General features: G+C 36.0%; 1 protein-coding gene across 1 annotated transcript in view; it reads right to left on the bottom strand.

Moving 5' to 3' along the window:
• The window catches only part of LOC131038899 (acyl-CoA-binding domain-containing protein 4), a 106,776-nt gene extending 95,484 nt beyond the window's left edge, over positions 1–11,292 (bottom strand). The window contains exons 1-7 of the mRNA XM_057971462.1: positions 10,830–11,292; positions 10,630–10,700; positions 4,607–4,670; positions 4,401–4,454; positions 808–978; positions 302–379; positions 24–140 (exon numbers count right to left, since the gene is read on the bottom strand). Coding sequence (XP_057827445.1) covers positions 24–140; positions 302–379; positions 808–978; positions 4,401–4,454; positions 4,607–4,670; positions 10,630–10,700; positions 10,830–10,958 — 684 coding nt within the window. The 5' untranslated portion in view covers positions 10,959–11,292. The remainder of the gene's footprint in view (positions 1–23; positions 141–301; positions 380–807; positions 979–4,400; positions 4,455–4,606; positions 4,671–10,629; positions 10,701–10,829) is intronic.
• Between the last annotated feature and the right edge of the window lie 14,220 nt (positions 11,293–25,512).

Raw genomic sequence — 25,512 nt, forward strand, 5'->3', positions numbered from 1 at the left:
TACATTCAGGGTAGCATACTAACCAGGCTATGACCAGCACAAGGGGGTAAAAGTGCTTGCAAAGAAGCTTCATTGGACACAAAATCTGGATCAATTTTTGGTTCAATCTTGGACCAAATCATAGTTTTGAGGTCAAGAACCTGCACTTATAAAGACAACCATCAACCCATGTAGTATATCAATAGTTACAGACTTTGCATCACATCAAACATGTGATGATGGATTAATAATTTCAGTTTAACAACTCTCCAAAGAAGAGAACAGAAAAGAATCTCACACTTATCACATCTTACAAACTCACCTGAACATCATTAAGATAATGTCCATTGTGATTACCACCAATGACATACATTTTTCCTTGCACCACTTCTGCTGCATGCTGCTCAGCAGACAACACAAAACCCTGATAAAGGTTAATTGTCATGCTAAAAATAGTCAACAAAATACTAGCCACTGATACATATCCCACCTCATTAAGATTTCAATGCTAGGTACGGGCAAATGACATCATTTACATGGAAAAGTGTAAAATCTTATGATAATCGTAAATGCAGATTATTTGAAATGCATATAATTGTCTGTAACTCTCTCTCTATCTGTATATATGTGCCTATTGAACAAGCTTGTGCATTTAAGGCACCCAAGAGGTAAAGAAGATAATCCATTATTTTGAGAGAAATGCAGATGCAGACAAATATTTACTCTACTTGAGGTGACCCTTGGAAAAAACCTGAAGTACATCAGATTACCATCGGGATAAAATACAAAAGCTCACAAAAATATTAAAAGCAATATCCTTGATCTAACCTCATAGCGAGCTGTCGGACGCCAACCAGATAAAGGTGGTGCAACCCACCAGTCATAAATACAAGCTGATACTAGACCTTCCAAGATCATCTCATTATCTTGTGTTTCCACATTCATGTTCTCTAAGGCACTTCCATTTGATGCCCTGAAATGATTCTTTTGATCTGTAGGCTGCCATGACAATATCAAAAATTGCTCATTTTCTAACTAAATTCACTTTAAGGGGAAAAAGAAACTTCCATAATGCTAACAAAAGGAATTATATTCTAGAAAATTTGCAAACCCTCTGTGAATAACTATTTCATTGCAACTTATAATCATTCCAGTCAATACTCTCTAGCTACTTTCACAAAAAAAAATACTTGCAAAATTGCATTCAATAAGGGGTGAATAAGATACCGAGCTTGTTATGTTTCATTTAACCTTGTAAAAGAACTAATACATAAATAGTTGTAAATTTCCAAAGCATCCTACTGTTGGTCATAAATATAATACTACTGGCATGTCTCAACATCTAGCGTGTTAATGCTCCACAGTACCTCAAAAAAGACAATTTACGTACACAGACAAAAAGAATATATAAATACTTAATTACTTCCCCAAAGCTCTTAATGTTGATTAAAAATGTTTAATTGTAATCAAAATGTCTCAAAATCTAGTTTAACACTCCAGAATATATATCTACACGCGCGCACACACATACACAAGGCACTAAGGGTATCCCCTCAGGTGTACCGATTTTGAAAACTGAGGCTGAAACATTGTTAGGGATTATGTTACACAAAGTTGATTGTTGCTATAATCAGGTATATTGTCCAAGAGGGGTACACTTGACAATAAGGTGTTCATGATATTTCATACTAATCAAATTAACTCCCAAAGACATTAGACAGGAAATTAAATACTAAGCTGCTTCCATGCTCGATTCCCCATTGCTGCAGCCAATGTTCCCACACCCTACCTCTTCTAAAAGGATTCAGCACGCTAACTGAAATGATACTTTTATGATAAGACTCCAATGGAGTAGGTAATGGCTTCCTTTTCTTTTTGTGTTGATGGCATGGAAAGGTTGCCTCATGACACAACATTTGGTGCAGAAAAGACACTCACGCCCTTCAGCATCAATGCAAACTAGCTTGGTATTGATATTCAGACATGCTATAGGATATCGGTCAGTGTTCAGCAGGTTTTCAGTTCTGGACTCTGTAAAATGAGTGAGAAAAGCCTTTTGCACATGACAATCATAATTGCATTGCCATTAACCTTGTAACAACTACACTTCTCTCAGAGCTATCAGATTTCCACAATCCATTGAGTTAATGTATACAGTTTATATATTTTCTTATTCATTTTCTTGCCCTCTCCTTTTTTTTTTTTTGTCTGTTTTTTATTCTTTTATTTATTTATGCATTTTTTACTTTATGTTGGCTTAGTTCATTTTTTATTTATTTATTTGTTTGTTTATATATATATATATATATATATATATATATAGTGTTTGTATTCTTTTTCATTTCCTCTTCCCCTTTTTGTCGTTTTACTTTTTATTTTTTGTTATTTTATTTTATTTTATTTTTACTTTTATTTTCATTTTCATTTTGACTTTTAATAGTAGGCTTAGTTTGGTCTTCCTTTTTTACTTTTGTTTTTTTATCCTTTTTCTTCTTTCTCTTGTTGTTTTTTGTAGTAATTATATTTGGGAGTTTTATATTTTACTGGTCTATTGGTTCTCCTTGGTTCTCGTGCACCCCTTTCTTTTTATTGAAGCTTTGGTCTGCAACTATCCATTTTACACCACCTTGAGCTCTCTTCATTCTGATGATGGATCACGGAGTGTGATTCGAAACGTTGATGGTTAAAAACTTTTACACAATCAAATCCAGAAACTGTATACATTAACTACACTTCTCCTTCCCTGGATTAAAGGACTCTAGTCTGGTGCCTTTGTGTGTGAAGTCACTTGCAGGTTAGACAAAGATTTCCCACTGCAAGCTGGTTGTTGCATGGTGTGATTCTATGCATTGCATGAGGGAATTTTCTTGTGTGACGGACCAAAAGAGTCTCGACCTTTCTTCTTCATCTTGGATTTTCCTCAATCTTGGAAGCTTGTAAACAGGTTTGCCCCAAAGTCTCGGAAGGCAAGATTCCATGTTGACCCAATTTGGTAATGAATTCCTCTAATGTTCTCCAATACTTTGTGATGCTCAATTTCACATACATTTGGGGTGCAAAGAGCTCACAAGATGTGTTTGTATGGTCTTACACAGATTGATCACTCTTTTGCCTCAACAACTGAAACTTCATGTACTAGTCCTCATGATGCTTGAGGATGGTATCCTTCACTTTCCACAATAGCCCTTACCTTTTCAAGGTCCATCTGCAAACGTTCTTGGGAAATTCCAAAGTACGCTAACTCCATAAAACTGTACTTTTTCAAGTTTACCAGCAACTTCTCTTCCTTCAACCTTTGTAAAACTAACCTCAAATGCATCAAGTGTTCCTCTTTACTTTTACCAACTATCAAGATTGTTCCTCTTTACTTTACTAACTATCAAGATATAACCCAAATAAACAATAACAAGATTATCAATAAACAGTTTCAGCATCTCATTTATTACACTCATGAATATGCTTGGTGCATTTGTCAGTCCAAACAAGTATAATTTAAAAATAAACTACTCATACAACCCTTCCTTTTTCTTGAATGCAATCTTCTTACTCATCCCCTCCTCTAATCTAAATTTGGTGATATTTGCTCTTCAAATCAATCTTAGTGAAGTACATAGCCCCACTCAAGCTCAGAATCAAAGTATGGATTTCTAGGGATTGCAAAATCAGAGTGTCAATTACAATTAGCAGGCAAAGCAAAGTCTATTCAACTGTGCAGAACACATGATGGATTATCAAATCCCAATGCATTATAAATCCAGCAGTGTGCTAGGATTAGTTTCATGCATGGCATGCATAGTGTTTCTATGCAAGCACAGTGTTCCAAAAATTGCACAAACTTGAGACTAGAAAGGCATGCATACATTTACTCCTAACCACTGCATTAGAGCATAAAAAGAGCATAAGCTATTTGTGGGCATTTCAAGACATATAACCTTCAATATGCCAGAAACAGTTTATATTTACTTTGAGTTTTTACAAAAACATCCAATCTGCTATCAGTTTCTTTTATTTTGCTAATTGGGATGATCTGGCAGACTCAAAGAATTGACAGAATGTCTGTAAGTCAGAGGTTCGATGTTTAAGTCTATTCTTGCCCAGCATTGTAGGATGACGCAGGTCCCTGTTGGAATCAGAATGAATACAAATTACAGTTAAATGTATCCATTACTCTTACACCATCACCCAAAAATTGAATTGAATCAATAATTTAATTCACTCAGAAGAAAAAAACCAATATGGCATAACCTTTGGAAGCAGACAAGAAAAAGAAATGGAAAAACTTTACCAGACTTTCCCAGCTATATGAATTATCATTCTAATTTTGTTAGGAACTAAACAAATACTGTTATTTTCCTCGAGTTAATTAATATGTTAACAAAAGAGATATTGGATAGAGATCTCCATGTGTTAAAAACACTAACTTCTGTTTCCACCCCAGGCTCAGAAACCTTCGAGTACCATGCAGGATCTTCCTCCTGAAACCAAGGACAAAAAGCATTATTTTATGTAAACCTATAGAAGAAGAAAGACTAAATCTCATTTACCTGATGAAAATAAACAACGTACTTAGAGAAGATACAAAACCAACCCAAATGATTTAAAAAGTGGAATTAACATATATAATTACCTCCAATATTTTGACAAACAGCCTCATTGCCTCTGTGGAGGACAGCTTACCAATGCCATTCCAGCTGCAAAAGTTTACAGTTAATTGTAACTTCTTATTATATGGTGCAATAAAGAACCTTAAATTACAAGAATCTGCAAGCGTATTAACTCTGGACCATCTGAGGCAAGAAAAATATCATATCTACTGCACTACCGACATCCCAAACAAGTCTATCCTATTAATCTCAGCATCAGAACAAGATTGTACTTACTCTTACCATCTGAATTCCTCCTATATGCAATATATCAATTGTTATGGCTTTTCAAAACAAAAAAGTTAGATTAGACAATACCTTTATCTACATGATTACAATTACGAACAATGCAGAAAAAGAATACAGATATGACCAATTGAAAATCAAAGCCTACTGAAGCTTTTTCAAGCCAACAACTAAACCAGATTTTGTAAAAGGGCAATGCAAGATGACATATAGATTAATAATCTTGCAAATTGTCATTACTGACTTAGATACATAGTATGTTTACCACAAACATTTGTTAAGAGGGTTATGGTTTTGTTGACAACCTTGGTCTCACCAGCAGTCAATGGATGGAAAGTTCTTACCACAATCAATTTCACATCCATGAATGACCCAAATGTTAACACAAAAGTGTTGAGTAACCAAGTGGCCCCATCTGAAAAAATTGTTACAAAAAATCTGTAATGAAATCAAACATGTGTAAAACAAGAGCTTCCTAGCATCCAGCATTGAAATAAAGGATGGCAGATTAGCACTTTATTAGGAGGATTATGGAATGGCTACCCAGCACTAAACGACAATACAGAATTGGCACAGGCAAAGCTCTAATAGACAAAAGCTTTTGTGACCACTTGACAAGACATTATGAAATGGAGTGCAACCAAATCCAAGGCTTACTCAGCAAATGTTGGATATATGATAGAAGACCTCCCTGCTCAACAGGGCAATCGACCAATACATCTCTTTTGGAACAAACTTTGTCTGCCATAAGCAGAAGCCTTTGCGTGGCTGGCCATTCTAAATAAGATTCTAAAAGTGGATAAATTCCTGGAACCATCAAGATGTGTTGTGTGTAAATGGGCTGACGAAACAGCTAACCACTTAATGGTTAGTTGCCCCTTTGCAGCGAAATGTTGGCAATGAATTTGTGCAAAACTGGGTGGACAAGTGTCCTACCTGATGATTTGTTGGCACTATTAACATCTTGGCTATACCTTCTCATGTATTTGGAATATCTACCCTTCAAATGATTATTTGGGATCTACAGAGAGAAAGGAATAAATGCACCTTTCAGTATAAGGAGCTGACAGAGAATTTGTTTCTGATCAAATTAAAAAACACGATTGAAGAAGTGGTCAACAATATAGTTTTGAATCAATCCTCAAAAAACAAAATTTTCAGTTCTTGTAAGTTTGTAACAATGAACTGATGAAAAGTTGGAACACCCTCAAAGTTCCCCCTGTTAATGGGGCAGCTAGAGTTGACTCTCTTCTGAATCCAAGGGCTGGAACAATATAGATGCCACTGCCATTTGGACGAATGGAATTAAATTTCAATGGTGCTTCCAGGGATAATCTAGGTTTATCAGGTGCAGAATACTTGATTTCTAATTAAAACAAGAAGCTTATTGATGCAGCCTTGAAGAAACTAAAAGTTGGCAGAAACAATGAAGCCAAACCTCAAGCCTTTCTTCCAGGCCTCCATGTATGTGCTGCTTATGGAATAAAAATTATTCAGATCAATGAGTACTCTATTGTTTTAGTCAATGCTATACACAAGAGGGTTCACCCAACTAGAAGATAAACAATATTCTGTTACAAGCTTGGCCACTTTTGGACTGTTTGGCTGCCTTCTCAGTTCAACACATTTTCAAATAAATTAACCAAGAAGTGGACTTCCCAGCAAACTTCCCCATTGACAAAGGGGATGAGTTAATCATTAAAATGCAAAGGGGGTATAGGAATTCTTTGATTCCAAATTTTATCTATAATCATACAACAAATTGCTTACCAAAATCATGTTGGCGGCCTTGCATCACTTGCAAAGCTGGCCGATAACTTTCATTAATAATTTAATATTGTATTTGAGAGGTGTTGATGTGTTTTTATGCACTTCATACACAAAATAAAATACCAAGGTATCTTATCCTCTCTTGAACAAAATCTCCTCAAATGCTGAACTAAGTGATCACTCGAGGTGACTCCAAGGTTCCAAATGTCAGGTCTTGACGTGTGGATAAGCTCAATGATTTGATGTGATATTGCTAGAATCACAAGGGGGACTTACATTTGTACTTGAACTCTTGCTCGAATGCTGCTAGAACGTGAATTCCACTTGATTTGAAAAAGACGAAAGGGATTGAAGGTTTAGAGAAATCTAATCTACTCCTAAGATCAATGATAGCACTGGATCATGCTTGGATGGACACATTCCTTAAACCAAGCTTTTCTTTGCCACATTGCCAACAACTACACAAAACCAATGCAATCTTCCAAGGTAAATGAAAGGTTTTCACATCATGTACGTGTTGACGTGGGAGAAGTACACTCTTTGTTCGGTCAACACATAATAGAATGTTAAGTAACCTAACCTCTCTTGAATAAGGAAGTCCCTAATGCTGTTTGGACTGATCAAAGGATATAACCTCAAGGTTCCAACTATCAGGTCTTGACTACTCAGGATAACTCAGCGGTTTGATGTATTTTGCTGGAAAACACGAGGGGACTAACAAATGTAGCAAGCTGATCTGCATCTGGCGATGCTTTGATTCTCAAACAGGGGAAATAAATAACAAAAGAGATAGGGTTTAGGAATCCTAAGGACAATGATAGTAACAATTGATCTTGCGGGTAGACAGATTTCATATAAACTAGTTCCTACTTAGCCAGAGATATACTCACAATTCCACAAGAATAGTGCAAGCTCCAAGGGATAAAAGGATTTTCAAATTGTGGATATTCATTCAAACACCCAATTATGCCGCAGCTTGAGACAAACACCCACAGTTGAACTAAGAACAATATTAGGTTCAGACTAACCATACACGGGGACCTACAATCAGCAAGCCTCCAATGGTATGAACCTGAAATCACATCAAATACCTTCACACTTCACCATTAAAATCATTGAACGTTAACTAACCAGATGAAGAGAAACTATGCAAACAAATTAGGACCCATAACAAAACACCATGCTTCAATGCTTCATTCTTTTGTTCTAACTGCCATTACAACAACTTTTGTTCAATAGCTTCTACTCTATTCTACTTCTACTCCTAATATGCTAGTTGCCAACCTGCATAAATCCTAACTATCTAACCCCTTACAAAGAGAGAGGCACTGGCCTTTTATAGAATTTACATTTTGAATCAATGGCCAAGATTGAATCCATCCAATGGCTCTGATCTGCCTTCCAGAAGCCCTAACAGCTTTAACCCATACCTAGTGATTCTCATAACTTCCCAACTGCCCCTTTTCAACCACTTTCAACTACCTCCACTACAGGACAAAATAGACAGCTTTGGGTAGATGAAGAAATAACTAACCTTTTGGCCTTTTTGTATTGTATTAGATTGAGCCAAAAGTAGTTACTTTACAATATAATAAATCCCTTTTACAATAAAACATTTCTAGCTGTCATTTGTACTGTATCAATTTGTCAATCCTCTGAGTTTACATACTTCCTGTAGCATCACTTTGTTCTATCAATACCCTCCAGGGTCCTGACAATGACATTGCTTTGGCCTTCTGCACTACAATAGTGGGAGTAAGGGCCCTGGCCTGTCCAATCTTGTTACTTGCTTCATCTTTGGCTTTGCAAGCCACTAAGATGTCCTCCTTTACCATCATTCAATCATCCTATGCCTCAAACTTGAAAAGAAAAAGAATACTTTTTGAGCATGGTGGTGGGTTGATCTTAAACTCATAAATGAATGCCATCAACCTCTCATTTCTAGAAAACGAATGCTAATAAATTCCGATTTCCTCTTTATTAATCTGGAAGTGCCTTTGAGACTCTGGAAGAGCATTTTCGTATGCGGGAATTTGCTCTTGCCTCTATGATTCCACCTTCCTTTCAAAAAAAAGACCAACCTTCCTTATCAGCAGCTAATCAGTGATAATATTGCTTATGGGCTAACATAGTAATGTTTCGGATGGTCATACAGCCAAAAGCTATCTCTTTCATGCATTATAGATTGTAACACTAGCTGGTAGTATCACCAGTGAGTTAATTCTTCGTTTATTGTTCATACTTACCCCACTAAATAAGTGGTTTACTGTAATTGCTCACCACTGGATAAGTGGAAGAAGTTTGCTTTTATATTTCAAATTTGTAGAAGCTTTCCCACTAAAAGTGAATGTGTCTGTAATCTTTCCCAATGAGAAGTGGAAGTGCAATTGTAATTCCCATCTAATATGTGGATGCTTACTCTTTTCAACACTGCAATGCATCACACTGAATAAGTGGTATTGGTCAGCTTGCCGCTTGATGCTTTCCTTGCAACAGTTGTTTTCAATTAATTGTGATCCTAAACACCATGGCTCTCACCTTGCCCTTTCCAGGATCTTGGTGATCAAAAAGTGGAAAGAAAGTTGTTATGCATCTTGTTTAGAATTGAAGTTAACATTTTCAAAAAAGGAAAAATAGCGGTGTATGTTACACTGTGCAATGGAAGACATACACGTTAAGCATTAGCAAAGAATCTTGCAATGGTTTTGCAGCTGATCATAACACATATGAACTCGTTACTTATTGATAGCTTTCAGCACTTCTCGGCATCAACAAAGATTTTCCTCAGAATGACAAAAGGTGTTTTGTAGAGCTGGTTACCAATGATTAAAATGACAGATTGTGAACTTGACTTTTGCATGCCAGGTTTTATTATATGGCCTTCTAAAAAGAATATCATAAACATCGGAAGCCACATTGCAGGCAATTCCACCCTTGAAAGAATTCATGCTTGAGTTTCATATTAAGAAGTACACATCTCTTGGCCATGTTGACCTCCAACCAATGGTATATGGTTGTGGATTTAAATTGTGAATAAGTTCAACCTCTTGTCAGTTTCTAGTTTCTACAGAGCTTGACTATATTTTAATACCACTGTCCGCAATAATGTGCAAAGGTTGTCCTTGGAACCCACATCTAAGAATGAAAGAGATGCTCCTCTCCTTCAGAATTGAAGGTTGAAAGCTCATTTTGAATTATAAGGATGCCAAGATTGGCATCAACCAGAACAGACTTTCCCTAGCCATCAGGCACTGTATATGTGAACAGAATATGTGACCACGCTGAGGTGATTAAGTGTTTAATGACTTGGTCCTTGGACAATCCACACAACTTACCAATTTGGTCGTGCATTCTATTTTCATTTCCTAGCTGCTTCTCTGGGACCAAAGATGATTGTGATGTCTCTGGTGCAGGTGATGGTTAAGTGATAGCCATATTGACATTGGGGTTCCCTTCCTTTGTCAGAATTTGCTCTCGTACTGCTGAATTATTTCCATTACTTCTGTGTTGCATCCTTAGCACGAACTTTTAAACAAAGTTCTTCCTCAATCTTGTTGGCATATCTGCACGCATGTCCAAGAGTGTTGACAGGGAGAAATTCCAACACTATTTAGATAAAAGGCCTAACTCGAATCACATCTCAAATTGCAACCTATCAAAATGGGAGCAACTGAATTTGAGAAAGAGTTGGAATTTGAGATGTGATAATGACTTAAGGTTGTCCAGATTGCGGCCTAGCCTACTCTCTGAGATCTGATAATGTAGCATTTCCACCTCTTCAACTCATAGACTTTTTTTATCCAAAAGTTTTGTCTCCTCGAAAGAGTTGAATTGAGGTGTGACATTTGAGCCACTGACTACAGACACATCAATTTGAATTCCATATACTTTTCTCCAAACTCAACTGATTTGAATAATATATAAGCACAATTGAAATAAAATGAGAACGGAAAAACAAAAAAAGAAAGAAACAGAGCAGAAATTTACATACCTAGACCACTTGATCTGTTCCACAGGGTTCCATGCTCGAGGCTTCGGCACATTGCAAGGTCCAACAGTCGCCTGATACACAAAGGAATAGAATGAATAAAAAAGATCCTGAGCAAAAATGCATGGATTTAAAGGGATTTGAACCGATCTCATGTCACGGGAAATTTCGAGAAGGGACTTTAAGCGAACTGAAATTTGTACCTGCTGATAGAGGCCGTACAAAAGCGAGGCCGTGTCGACGGAGAAAGATGGAGCAGGTTTGGCAGATTCGCCAAATCCAGCATAGGCCGCTGCCGCATAAAACCGATCTGGCGTTGCAGCACTCGCCATTACAATTCTCTCCAAATCTAACCTAGGTATATGCAAAATTGTCAGTAATTCTTAAGCTAGATCCACCTCAGTTCTTTTGCATTCCATTCTTCGCTGTAATTTAATTACGGCCATCTCTTTAGTCGCCTGAGGCAGGCATTTTGTTTCGGATCTTGAAATCGTTTTGACTTTGCAATTTCTGTAATTGAATAAGATTTCCGAAGAGTTTTGTCAGACACACGACGGAAAGTACGGATCCTGTACTCCTTGTTTCTTGAATCGGGAGAACATACTTAACGTGTTATCTTGTTTTCTTTTGCTTGAACAAAGTTCACTAGTAAATAATGTCTATCCATCACTAAGGGTACAAATTTGACCCCGTTATGAATGGAACAAGCTAATCTCCACATAAAATGGTACTAGAAAAAAATTTAAAAACTTTTCAGATGTGCAAAACACGATGATTTTTTTTGCATTTTTTTGTATTTTTATAGCAATGGAGATGAAGATCACGAAGATTTCATGCTGAAAATTTCGTACAAATATGTTGTGTTTTGCACATTTTGAAAATCATACGGAATGTCATTTTATGTGGAGATTAGTCGCTTCCTGAATGAAGTAAGAAGGTGTTGAGTTTATATCAAGCTGCGGAGATTTCTTTTCCACGAGAAACAACTATGAGAGGCTAAATCAGTTGCCTCTCGATACCTTCCACTAACAAGTGCACCTTGGTATGCAATGGGTAAATTGGCGAAAAAATTGGTCTATACATTTATGCACTACAAGAGGTCAATTGATAAATTATTTAGAAAATGTCGTTGTGAAATTGAAACAAAACCTATGAATTACGAAGATAATCAAGCTCCACTACCAATAGACTTGTGCTATGTTTATAATAGGGAGATGGGGAGAGGGGGAGAGGAAGAGAGGAAGAGATAGAGTAGAAAGAGGGAGAGATAGGGGGGGAGATAGAGATAGAGAGGACGATAGAGATATCGATGGAGATGGAGAGAGAGAAATAAAGAGAAAAAAAGAGAGAGGACAAATTGAGATGGAAGAGATAAATATATAAAGAGGGAGAGATGGAAAGATAAAAAATAGAGATAGAAAGCGATAGAGAGAGGGATAGAGAGGGAGAGATATGGAGAGATAATGAGATTAAGATAGAATGAGAGATGGAAGAAGAAATGTGGAGAGAGAGAGAGAGAGAGGGGGGGGGGGGGGGGAAGAAAGAGGGAGAAAAATAGAGAGAGGGAGAGGGAGAGATAAAGATGTAGAGATAGGAAGCTAGATAGGGGGAGATAGAGAGGAAGAGATCAAGTGAGATATAGAGAAAGAGAGGGAGATATAGAGATATATAGATGGCAAGATGGATAAAAAGACAGAGAGGAATCAGATAGAAATACAGAAGTGGACATATAGAGTAGGAAATATGGAGGTAGAAATGGAGTGAATGAGATAGAGATCTCAAAAGACAGAGGAGAGAAGGAATTATATAGTGAGATGGAGAGAGAAATGGGGAGAGATAGGAGATAGAGGTATAGAGATATGAATTGAAAGGGATAGAGAGGAATAAAGAAATAGAGATATAGAGAAAGAGAGGGAGAGAGAGAGAGAGAGAGAGAGAGAGAGAGAGAGAGAGAGAGAAGGTGACTAAGACTTGAGTAATAGAGAGAGGTAGAGAGAGGGAGATAGAGATGAAGAGGGGGAAGATAGAGATAGAGATGGGAAGGGAGAAACATGGAGTGAGTGAGTGAGAGAGAGAGAGAGATATAGAGAGGGAGATAGATACATTTAAATAGAAAGAGAGGGAGGAAGAGGGAGACATAAATATAGGGGAGAGAAGTAGAGAGATATAGAAAGATGGAGTAATAGAGAGATAGGGAGAGACATGAATAGAAATAGAGAAATAGGAATAGAATCGAGAGATAGAGAGAAAGATATAAGCTAGAAATGATAGAGGGGGTTAGATAGATAGAGAGGGAGAGATGGAAGGAGAGAGAAAGATGAAGGAGAAATAGAGATATAAAGAGGGAGCGGATGAGAGAGAGGGCTTGACAAAGAGATAGAAAGATAAATACATAGGAAGTGATATATAGAGAGAGAGAGGGGTAGAGAGAGGGTAGAGAAGTCGAGAGATATAGTTCAATAAGAGTAGAGATAGGGGGGGAGATAGGGATTAAAGGAAAACTCTCACAAGGATTGCTCATTTATCTAGTATGTATGGTGAATGTTATTACTAAAGAACATCTCTTTACTTGAGCAACAATTTCATTAAGAAACATATGACAAATCTAATGTTTTGATTAAGGTGCATAATGGTTTCACTTGTCCTACTATAAGTTCTATCACCCTTCTAGTTGAGGTTGGTACTAAGTCCTTAGATGTTACCTTTGCTATCATCCCTACCTCTAATCAATTTCATGTGAAGTTGGGACATCCTTGGCTCTCTTTCATGCAAGTTGTCCCTTCTAAAATTCATAAGTGTTTGAAGTTCCCTCATAATGGGCATATTATCATAATTAATCATAGCCTTTAACAACCAACAGCAAGGCATAGAAATTTCACCCTTGATTACTTTTGGCCTCGGCAACTTGAACCTTTGAAACCTCAAACAAATATTCTCTTTTTATCCCATAAAAAATGAGATAATATTAGCCTTGAGTAAACCTAAAGATCCTTCACCTATGGATATTCCTCCTCCTCACCTTGGACTTGGACTTCTTCCTACTTTTATTCCCCCTCTATATGCTGTGATCCCAACCCCTACATTGTATAAAGGAAAATGCCCAACATCTTGTATCTCTCAACCTAGTGAAGTTTCTTCTATTCCTCCCCTACTAGGGAAGAAAAGAAGCCTATGTTGATTGCTCCTCAACCTTTGCAAGTTTTGAGTCGAACTAAGACATATCATAGTGCGAGAGAATGTTGACAAACACGTCATGCCAAGGCTCATGAAATTGCTTCCCAAACCAATTCCTCCCCAAATACACCAAATGTTGACTTGGCTCCATTTGTCTGACCTTCCCCTGACCCTAGGGAGGAAATTCAACTTAATCCACCATGTTAAAAGTTAAGCATGTCGATGCAAAATGATTATCTGTTTCCTTTACGTGTTACAAATATTATTGTGATTAATTTAGATGATGATATTGATGTTGATGCTAATGCTAACAATGTTGATCCTAACGATTTTGATGATATCTATGTGGTTATTAAGATTAATCATGAATTATCTTCACAATTTTCAAAAGCATTAACCCTACCTAGTAATGAAAAATAAAGTGACTCATTATTAGAGCATGGTCCTTGTTTGGAACTGGTAGTAGCTTCACCTACCATGCTCATTGTTGCTCCTCTGGCTTCTTATCCACCATCCCTAAGTGATGTTAAATAAGATTGGGGGGCGAACAATTTTCTTTAGTAGCTTCACTTGTGTAATAGGCTCTTATGTGCGTTTTGTGTCGACTTGAATTTCATCTTCAGGATACTAAAAAAATTAGTTTCACAAAATACAAAGGAAATGCTATAGGAAATCCAAACTCAACCAATGAAACTACATGAAATGAATATTAAAATAAAAAACCATATTATTACCTTCATGATTTAAGTCTCATTGTGTCCTAACTCCAATGTTCCTGGTTGCAGATGATTTGATCTCAGACAAGCACTGGTAGCTTCCAAGTTGGCATATGAAGAATGGAATAATAACTCATAGTTAACTGATACTATGATATGCAATGCAAATAATTTAAAGCTAAATGAGAAATGCTAAATTGCTAAATTGCTTCAAGATAAAAACTCACGGATGCATAAGTTTACTCAAATTATTAGTTTGAAGACTAACTCTTTCTCAACTCAAACTCCTACTTTTATAGGCTTTTGAGAGGATAAGATGACGTGTCTGAGATCAACGGTCATGATCAAACCTACAAATTTGGATGGTTGTGAGCAAAGGTGAAGGTTGAGAGAAAGGGGGAAGGAGAAGACAAGTGTCACTCATCTCACCTTGACTGAGTTGTCGAGGGAATCTAGTGATGGTTGGAGAAGATTTAGGCATGAGAGGACAAGTGGACTCAAGTCCTTCCTAAGATATAGGGATGTTAGAGAGAATATAGAAGAAGGTTAGGAAATATTTGTACGTACACAATATTTCATTTATTTTGGAAGTTAGAGATAAGTGGCTAATAAATGTTTTATTTAATTTAATTTTGTTGAATTAATTTAGCCACATGATGGATGAGTTGGCAAAGGAAAGATGAAGTGGAGATGGAAGGTGAGTTGGAAAAGGGATTAAATAATTAAGAAATTATTTAATATTTGAGACTATAGGATAAAAGAATAACCATTAAATATTAGATATTTAATTGATTGATTGGAAGAAAAGGATTAATTAATTAATTAATATAATATTTCAATTAAATTAATTAATAGAAAAACATGAAATGAATTAAATAAATTAATCTTTTCAAACTAACTATTTAATAGAAGAAGAATTATTAAATAAATATAAAATATTTATTTAATTGCTCATAGCCATTCTTATGTGTATACATTTTCCCCTCTTTGAAATGATGTTGAGACAACATTGTTTAAAAGATTAAATCAAGTCTAAAAAATGTGCCTAATGAAGATTAAAACCCTGATTGTATGCCCCCTCGGGAGATTGATTGAAATTAAAAAAATTGGATAAGCGATTGATCTCGCGATAATTGAGAAGGTCCTTCAATTAAATTTATTTGTGAAAAATAAATAAAATTGACCCACTTAGAAGCATTAATTACCCTTTAAAATGGTAATTATAAAATTAACCTAGGTTAATTTTATCCTCATTTGCATCCTTGTCAGCTTGTGGAGTGAAAAGAATTGTCTTGCGGAGCTGGCAAAATGGTGATTCCATTCGAAAACCATCGATTTGAGCGTGTACAACGGTATCAACGACCTCCTGAGTATGGTTATCCGGTATGTACCTTATCCCAAGCTTGTTTACAACTTTCTGTACCAATTTCCTTGCTTTTTGGCACATTTTATGGTTTGTTTTTAATTTTTTGATTTTTTATTTTGCGTGTTAGCGCTTTTGCTCCGTTGGTTTATTCTTTTGCTTTGCAAGTTCTCTCTTTTGTTAATTTAGCGCATATGAATGTTTGGTTACCGCTTTTGTTTTGAATGTTACCGCTTTTGTTTTGAATGTTAGCGCTTTTATAGATTTCTCGCTTTTGACTCATTTGTTCGTGCATATGTTAAAAAGGGTAGCGCTTTTGAATGATTTAACACTTTTGACTTGTCGATTAGCGCTTATGTTGAAAAGGTTAGCGCTTTTGTATGATTTAGCGCCTGTGGTTAATAGAATAGCGCTTTTGTCTTGAAGAATAGCGTATTTTCTTTAGATGAATTTGTTTGATTTTGTCCATGTTAAAATTCATTGAGATGATTTGATTTAGGCATTTTGATATGCAAATGTGATTGATAAGATAAATGATTGATTGATTTGATTGGTAGATTGATAGATTAGCTATAAGAGACCGATTCAATTTCTGATGAAGAGCATAATAGAGTTTGATTGAACTCATTGATTGATATAAAACCATGATTTATAGTTTTAGGTTGATTTGATAGCCTGATTTGCTTGGTTGAAAAGATTTATCAATTGTTTATGTGATAGATTAGTGATCTCTTTGATTTGATAGATAGATGATTGATAGAGATCAAATTCTCTTGTTAAACAGGACAAACTCGATGTTCTCCAGTGTCAGGAGAAATTCTCGGCCATGCGCCATTTAGTGCCACAGCTTACACAGGCTGAGATTAGACATATAGATGCATGTGGATTACACCATTTGTTGTACATTCCTGATATTACCCATAATAGGAGATTGTTGACTGCCTTATCAGAGAGATGGCATAGCGAGCATAACACTTTCCACCTACCCACTGGTGAGATTAGTGTGACACTCGAGGATGTCTATAGGATTCTTCACATCCCTATGATTGGTGGGTTAGTCCAGTATGATTTTTCAGGATCTTGGAGGGATAGAGGCTTGCAGAGCCATATTTGGTGATGAGAGCATTTCCAGAGGAGAGATCCAATGGGAGGATATGATCATGTACTGCGAGACTCTCTTAGTGATTCTTGCAGGTTTGATTAGCGGATTCATCTGTCCAGACAGGAAATCTTGAGGTTTCGCTATTGGTTGGGATGAGATTCTACAAAGCATGATGCAGCATCAGACTCGATATGTGTGGGGTGTTTGCATGCTTGCTCATTTGTATCAAGCATTACCCTCTACAGGACGGATTGGGAGGGATACTGGCAGGGCAGGTATGAGATCAGTGAGAGGATTACCCTCTACAGGAGGAGGCAAGAACATTGGACTGGATGAGGGTTGCAGGAGAGGCATTGATTTTGGTCAGATTCAACCAGACCCTAGGGTTATTGCAACTCATGGTGGAGAGGAGAAGAATTCAGAGGATCATGTTCCTCTCATCAGAAGATGGGTTCTGAGGGCTACTCAGGTTGAGATTCTAGCAGGTGGAGAGGGAGGTGGAGATGAGGGGATTCGGGATCATGTTCCTTAATAAGATGTGCAAGAGCAGGAGACCTTGGATAGTCTTAGAGCACAGATAGATTAGCTTAGGACATAGGTGCGGACACTTATGATAGAGAGAGACAGGTTTGTTAGGAGACAATAAGATACTTAAGGTCTTCTTGATCACATTCAGTAGGTTGGATCTGGCACTCTCTCACCTGATACCGTTAGAGCGTTATTTTGGGCTAGGAAGGAGACAACACACTGGTGATGATTATATGAGGATTTAGTCCCAAAGAGCCAGAGGGAAGGTAGCTATCATACTACTGCGAGGATGGATACTAGCAGCGGTGGAGTCATGGGACCTCCTCAGAGGAGTGGTGATCAGGGGGGACAACCATCTAGAGGATCTTCTCGCCCACAGCCACAGAGATAGACAGAGTCGGGTGGTAGTGACACAAGACAGCCTTGACTTGATTTATATTAATGAGGCACTTGTTTTATTGATTTGATATCATTGTATACTTGGAATTTTTATTATTTTATAATGATCTATATGTAGACGTGGACTCTATATGATAATATTTGGTTTATGCATGTTATTCTATATGATGATGATCTATATGCATTGATTACATGGATGATGTTATGATGATCTTTTCTTTCCTTTATTTTCATGATGATGATGTTCTATATGATGATGCAATGATGATACTAATCCATATGATGCGATGATTATGAAAAGAAAATGCATTTGATTTTCTATTTTGATGATCATGGATGCAAATGAAAATGATTACTAACTTAAATGATATGCTTTACTTAAATGATGCAAATACAATGATCTATATGGGAATGCAAATGAATGTTGATTTTTTTTATTTTTGTATGATTTTAATGTGTATGCAAAAAATGCAAATGATCTACATGGAATGTTTTTTATGCTTATAATGATTAATGAATCTAAGTGCACAAAGATGCAACTAAATGGCCTTAATGGAATGCACTCAATGAAATGTAAACTAATGCAATGATTGAAATGCAACTAAATGAAATGAATGATGATAATTTAAATGATTCTAAAGATGAATGAACCTACAATGATCAAATGCAAATTTTGTTTGTTTGTTTGTTTAAGTATACTCAATCTTTATTTATGACTGTTGATCTTTGAATGGAATGAAATTCTTATAATGCAACTAACAATGAATGCTTATAATGCAAATGAATTAATGAGCTAATCTAAAATGATCTAACTAAAATGATACTTCCATTCTTCATATGTTGTCTTATAACAATGCTTGATTTCATCATTGAGCTTTAAAATGTTGTAAGAAAATACAAGCAACTTGACATAATGATTCAAGATGACCTAAGTATTTCTTACATGGATTTTGAAATAGCGAGTTTATACAAGCAACTTGATATAATGAATCAAGTTGACCTTAGTATTTCTTGCAGAACAGACAAGGATTATCCCTTTTCATGCATGACTTAGAACGTCCTCCTTGATCTTTTGCCGATCATATCCTTAGACAAGTACATATTCTTATAAGAGATAAACCACATACAATAAACAAAGAAAATAATCATGCCCCATCATAGATTCTCTAGTCATGGAGATTCTTGAGTCACATAGAGTACATGATTATCAATAAAATTAAGATATAAACACAGAATCTGGTATGTCATTCACATGTTCTCATGGTCATTAACATATATAATCATCTTGATGAATGATCAGTGATAATCTTTTATTACTTGCTGGTTTATTCTTTGTTTTCTGAGTTTCATGATTCAGTTGTTAAAAATGTCTTGATCTTCGTTGCTTTGTTGCTCGTTATCTGTTTCAAAATCCTAAGTGTTTTTGTTTTTTCTAAGTTTTCTGAATGTTTTGGATTTTCAAAGATTCAAAAGATCACCTTAGCAAAAAAGGAATTAGAACTTTGCCCCCCAGTGGAAACAAACTTTATTATGGATGTATGAATTGATCAAGATCCAAACCACGGTGGGATATAATGCAAATATGATTGATTCTGATAAAATATAAGATAGTGACTATGACAAGTATGTCAAAGATTGATAACTATTGGTAAGCTGCATATTTCCTGCTAGTGGTTCAGAGCAATGGATGCGAAAGATGAAATGGATAGGCTAAGATAGATGGAAGTGATAGATGCAATAGGATGGAGTGGATAGGTGTGCAAAGCGATCTCATAGATGGAAGAACTCACTTTTTTAGATAGAGCTTGTTTACCAAGTTTTCACTATCTAAATTTATTGCATTTTTTTTTCGTATTTTGATTTTTTTCTTCTTTTGTTTTCATTGTTTTATGTTTTTTAGGGATTTTGTGCTTTTCTAATTTTTACTGATTTCTTTAGGACTTTATATGCTTTTTACTGATTTCTTCAGGACTTTATATGCTTTTTACTGATTTTTTCAGGACTTTATATCTCAAGCATAGAATTTCTTGAGATGGATGGAATTGATAGGTTCATCGAACCAATCAACTTGAGGGGTAGATAACTTGTATGCTCCTAAGCCATATGTTGCTACTATGACAAAAGGACCTAACCAATTTGGTTCAAATTTACCCTTCTTTTCTCGGTCTTGCTAATTTATCGGATTCTCACTTAGAACTATATCTCCAATCTGAAAAATGTGTGGCTTGACTCTGTGATTATAACTTCTCATCATTCTCTATTGATATGTCTTCAAATGCTCTATTGCATTTTGGTGACGTTCCTGAATTAGCTCAAGTTCTTGAAGTCTAGAGACTCGTTCTTCTTCTTTCGTTATAAGACCTTTCAAGGAAACTCGTAGAGAAGGTATCTCTACTTCTACTGGTAATATGGCTTCTGATACATAGACTAAGCAATATGGAGTTGCCCCCGTTGGTGTGCGGATATTGGTTTGGTATGCCCAAAGAGCAGGATTTAACTGAATGTGTCAGTCTTTACAAGTTCATTGACTGTTTTCTTTAGGATTTTTAAGATAGTCTTGTTTGATGCCTCGGCTTGACCATTTCCCTGTGGATAATATGGTGTAGAAAACCTATGTTGGATATGGAATCACTCACATAGTTCCTTCACATCTTGAATCTTAAATGGTCATCCATTATCAGTGATAATGGTCATAGGGACTCCATAACGACAAATTATATAATTCAAGATGAATGATGATATTTGTTTTCCTGTCACTTTTGTGAAAAGTATTGCTTCAATCCATTTACTAAAATACTCAGTAGCAGTCAAAATGAACTTATGTCCATTAGATGAAGAAGAATTTATCTTACCTACCAAATCAAGACCCCTTTTGGAGAATGGTCATGATCCTGCCATAGGATGCAATTCTTGTGCTGGTGCGTGGATGAGATTCCCATGGATCTGGCATTGTTTGTATTTATTGGCATATATGAATGAATCTCTCTCCATAGTAGGTCAATAGTAACCCATACACAGAATTTTCTTAGCCAGTGTTAATCCACTTGAGTGGGTGCCACAAATACCTGCGTGAATTTCAGTAAGAACTTTCTCAGATTCTTCTTGTTCGAGACATCTCAATAAAGTGCTATCTAGACCTCACCTATATAAGGTATCAACAATAATAGTATAGCGGGATGACTGACGGATAAAATTTCTTCTTTGATTGCGGGATAGGTCAGGAGGAAGGATATTCTCTTTTAAGTATTGATAAGTTTGGTCGTATAAGGATTGATTTGTTCCAGATATATGGTAAATCATGTGGGTATGATGGGATTCAATGGTAGGTTTCAAGATATCTTCCACCAGGAATTCCTAAAGTTGTTGATTATCTTGATTCTGCAAGAGAGATGCTATTGTAGCCATTGCATCTGCTTCTTTATTCTTGTTTCTTGGGATCCGAGTGAATGATACTTCTTCAAAGTGTTCTTAAACTCTTCTACCAACTATTTGTAGGGCATGAGCTTGTCATCCTTAGTTTGATAATCATCATTTATTTGGTTGATTATAAGTTGTGAATCACCATATACATGTAATTCCTTAATGTTCCATTCAATAGCCATTTTGAGCCAAATAGTCAATGCTTCATATTTTGCAGTATTGTTTGTGCATGAAAACTATAGTCTATATGATTTTGAAATTGTGTGTCCCTGAGGTGTGATGAACAAAATTCTCACGCCTGATCCATATTGTGTATATGAACCATCAAAGTGCAACTCCCAAAATTTTGTACTTATTGTCTGAATGTCTGCATCAGGAAATTCAATGTGCAATGGTATGTCATCTTGTAAGGGTGCTTCAACTAATTGATCAGCAATGACCTGTCCTTTGATAGCTTTTTGGTCAACATATTCTATATCAAACTCACTTAGTACCATAGCCCATTTTGCCAGTCTGCCTGTCAAAGTTGACTTGTTCAACAAATACTTTAGTGGATCTATTTTTGCTATCAATTTCACATAATGAGTCAGCATATAATGTCGTAGTTTCTAAGTTGCAAATACAACTGTTAGGCATGTCTTTTCTACTGATGTATAGTTCAATTCATAGCCTACAAGTGTTCTACTGATGTAATAGATTGCTCTTTCTTTACCTTCTTCATCATGTTGTGCTAAAAGAGCTCCTAATATGTATTTATCGCTGAGATATAAAGCAACAATGGTTTCCCTTTGATTGGTGATACAAGTACTAGAGGATTCATCAGATATTCTTTGATTTGCGTAAAAGCTTCTTCGCACTTATGATCCCATTTAAATGGAACATTCTTATGTAAAAGATGAGTGAATGGATGCCATCTATCTACTAATTGAGAGACAAATCTTCCGATTGATTGCAATCTTCCTTGTTAAGAATGCAATTGACTTATGTTCCTAGGTGATTGCATTTCCATGATAACTTTGACCTTTTCTGGATCTACTTCAATTCCACGAGCTGATATAATGTAGCCAAGAAGTTTTCTAGAGGTTACTCCAAATGCACATTTCTTTGGATTCAATCTTAACTGATATTGTTCGAGCCTATCAAAGATCTTGCCCAAGATGTTCAAATGTTCTTTCCTTGTATGAGATTTTGCAAGTATATCATCTACCTAATCTTCCATAAATGTATGCATCATATCATGAAAAATTATTGGCATGGCTCTTTAATAAGTTGTTCCTGCATTATTAAGCCCAAATGGCATAACATTCCACCAATAAATAACCCATGCACAGGTGAATGTTGTTTTTTCTTGATCTTCAGGGGAAATTCTTATTTGATTATATCCTGAGAATCCATCCATTAAGAAAACATCTCATGTGTTGTTGATAAGTCCACAATTATATCAATGTTGGGTAGTGGGAAATCATCTTTGGGACATGCATTATTCAAATCTTTGAAATCGATGCAGACTCTTATGTTTTTATCTAGCTTTGACACTGGCACAATGCTTGAAACCCATTATGGATAGGCAACAGGTCTTATGAAACCCACATCCAATAGTTTCTTTAGCTCAACTTTTACAAGGAGAGCGAGGTGTGGATGCATCTTCCTTAGCTTTTGTTTAACTGGTTTTGCTTTTAGATCCATATTGAGATGATGCATGATAAGATCTGGATCAAGTCCTGGCATGTCTACATAGGACCAGGCAAAATTTACGTGTCTTTGTCTGAAGAATTCTATGTATTCTTTCCTCTCTTCATCTGATAATGATGCAGCAAGATGAAGTATCTTGGGATCCTTTGGTGTGTCAATGTTTATTGCTTCTGTTGGCTCTATTGGAATAGTAGATCTCTCATAAAAATATGTAGGGAGGATGTCAAATTTTCCATCTTCTAGTGCCCTAAAGAGGTTTTCACTGTCAGATACGTCCTTTATTTTTCCTCTTGATTGATCTAGTGTTGCCATGAAATGGTTTTCAACACTAGGTCTTTTTCCTTGTTTTATTTCAATTTTGCGATTGGAAAGTTTGGCATTCTCCTGATTGCAAGAAACGTTACTTGATTTTGCAATGGAAGATATCTTAGGTGTTATGGGTTCGACAACATTAAGATACACAACTAAGTCATGGTCATTGGAAAAGACATCCAATTTAGGGTTTTCTAGGTTATTCCAATCACTTAGTTATGGATGAAGAAGGGGTAAGTCATAGTCATCATCATTGTTAGGTGCTTCAAGGTTCATGACATAATAGTCATAATTTGGCATAGAGTAGGTAATATCATAAATAGAACGCTCTTGAGGATAGTCTCTCCCAATTATTCTCCAATCAGTTCTAATAAAATCGTATTGGTATTTTGTGGTTCACAATCAAGTGACTCTTCATCTGACGTTTGTCCCTCAAACGAATGGATTATATCAACACATACATCTTTAATACTGCAAGTTCCTTCTTGATTAATTTTAATAGATTCATTTCTATTTTGAAGTTGACATACTTGTGTACATGACATAGAGGATTCTTTTGCTATCTTTTGTCTTCTCTCAAACTCAACTTCTTCTGGACTAATAGTCAATCCTACTTGACTATCTATTAGTTCTTCCATACCTTGGTACGTCTTGCTCATCATTTGATAAAAATTTGATATTTCCTGATGCTTGATCAATAGCTGTTTGTGTTTCTTGCGATGTTACTTCTTGTTCTTTTTCATCCTCTTTCTTTTGTTGTCTTGTATATGCCTCTTTCCTTTGAATTATGAGTCCTTCGTGTCTTCTTTCTAACTCTATCATTTGTTTTGTGAAAGATGAATCTTCATTTGTAATAGCTACTTGTTCTTTATCATTTTCTTCACTTGATACACTAGATGATAAATCTGAACCCCATTCATATTCATTTGAATCTGTCTTTGAACCATTGTCTAGGATTACACCACTATACCATACGGGAATATTGTATGGTGCAAATAGTTCTCTGATTTTGGCCATCTCTTCTTTCACTGCTTCTGGAATATCTTGCTTAGATTCAACACTTGTTTGTATTCCTTGAAATTGTTTGCAAGATTCGTCTTCTCTTTTGATTGCAAGTTCTTCCTATTGTTTCTCATATTCTTCTTGTTTATTGGCTACTATTTATGCTGCTTGGTGTAGCTTTTCTTGCCATGGTTCTTCTTTAGGGACTGCTTTCTTTCTCCACTTTAGCTTTTGATAATTATTTTGATTTGATTTTGGATATCCAAATCCCGATTTATCTTCTTTAGATTGCGAGTGAGGACAAATAGGCTCTAAAATACCTTCTCGTTGCTTACCAATTGGTCCTTTTCCTTCATATCCCATTTTTTGCATGATCTTATAGCCATTGTCATATTGCTCTATGGGAATATTGACTTCTGCAACTGTTGCTATAGTTTCATTTTCATATTTGTACAACCAACTAAGAATGTCCTTGTCTTCAGTTTCTTTTGCAAGTGTTTCTGCTTTAACAAATTCTCCATCAAACATTTCTACTAATTTTTCTAAGATCCATGGTTGAACATTTGTAGGCTTTCCATATGATTTAGGTGAAAGTGGCAAGCTATGTAAAGAATATTTTCCCATTCCTTCATCATTTAATTTGAACTTTTTCTCAAACATTTCCCATAATTTTTCTTGAATTTCTTTGGTGGGATAGACTAATTCTCTGTTATGTGGAACTCTTGTATCTTGTGTTGGCTTCAGATTATTGCAATATTGGCTGGAGTCTGCATTTATAGTGACTTCTTGTCCCTCATAAGGAAACTTTACACATCGGTGATATGTAGAAGGAACTGCTTGCATGTTGTGAATCCATGGTCTTCCTAGAAGAATGTTATAAGATAGATTCAAATCTAAAACCTGGCATAATGTATTCCTTTCCACAGGTCCTATTTTGATTGGTAACACCACAGTTCCTTTAGAAGAACGTTCTTCTTCATCATAAGCCTTAATGGTTATTTTCTTCTTTGGATCTATTGCATTTTCTGAATATCCCAAAGCCTAAATTATTAAACTTAATGCACAAATGTTTAAGTGAACTCCACCATCTATGAGTATGTGTTTGACATGAGTTTTGTGAATGGTGACTTCAACATGTAAGAGAGCATTGTGAGGATTTTGCAAGGATGCGTCATCAT

This window comes from Cryptomeria japonica, chromosome 1 (assembly GCF_030272615.1).
Source record: "Cryptomeria japonica chromosome 1, Sugi_1.0, whole genome shotgun sequence".
NCBI lineage: Eukaryota > Viridiplantae > Streptophyta > Pinopsida > Cupressales > Cupressaceae > Cryptomeria > Cryptomeria japonica.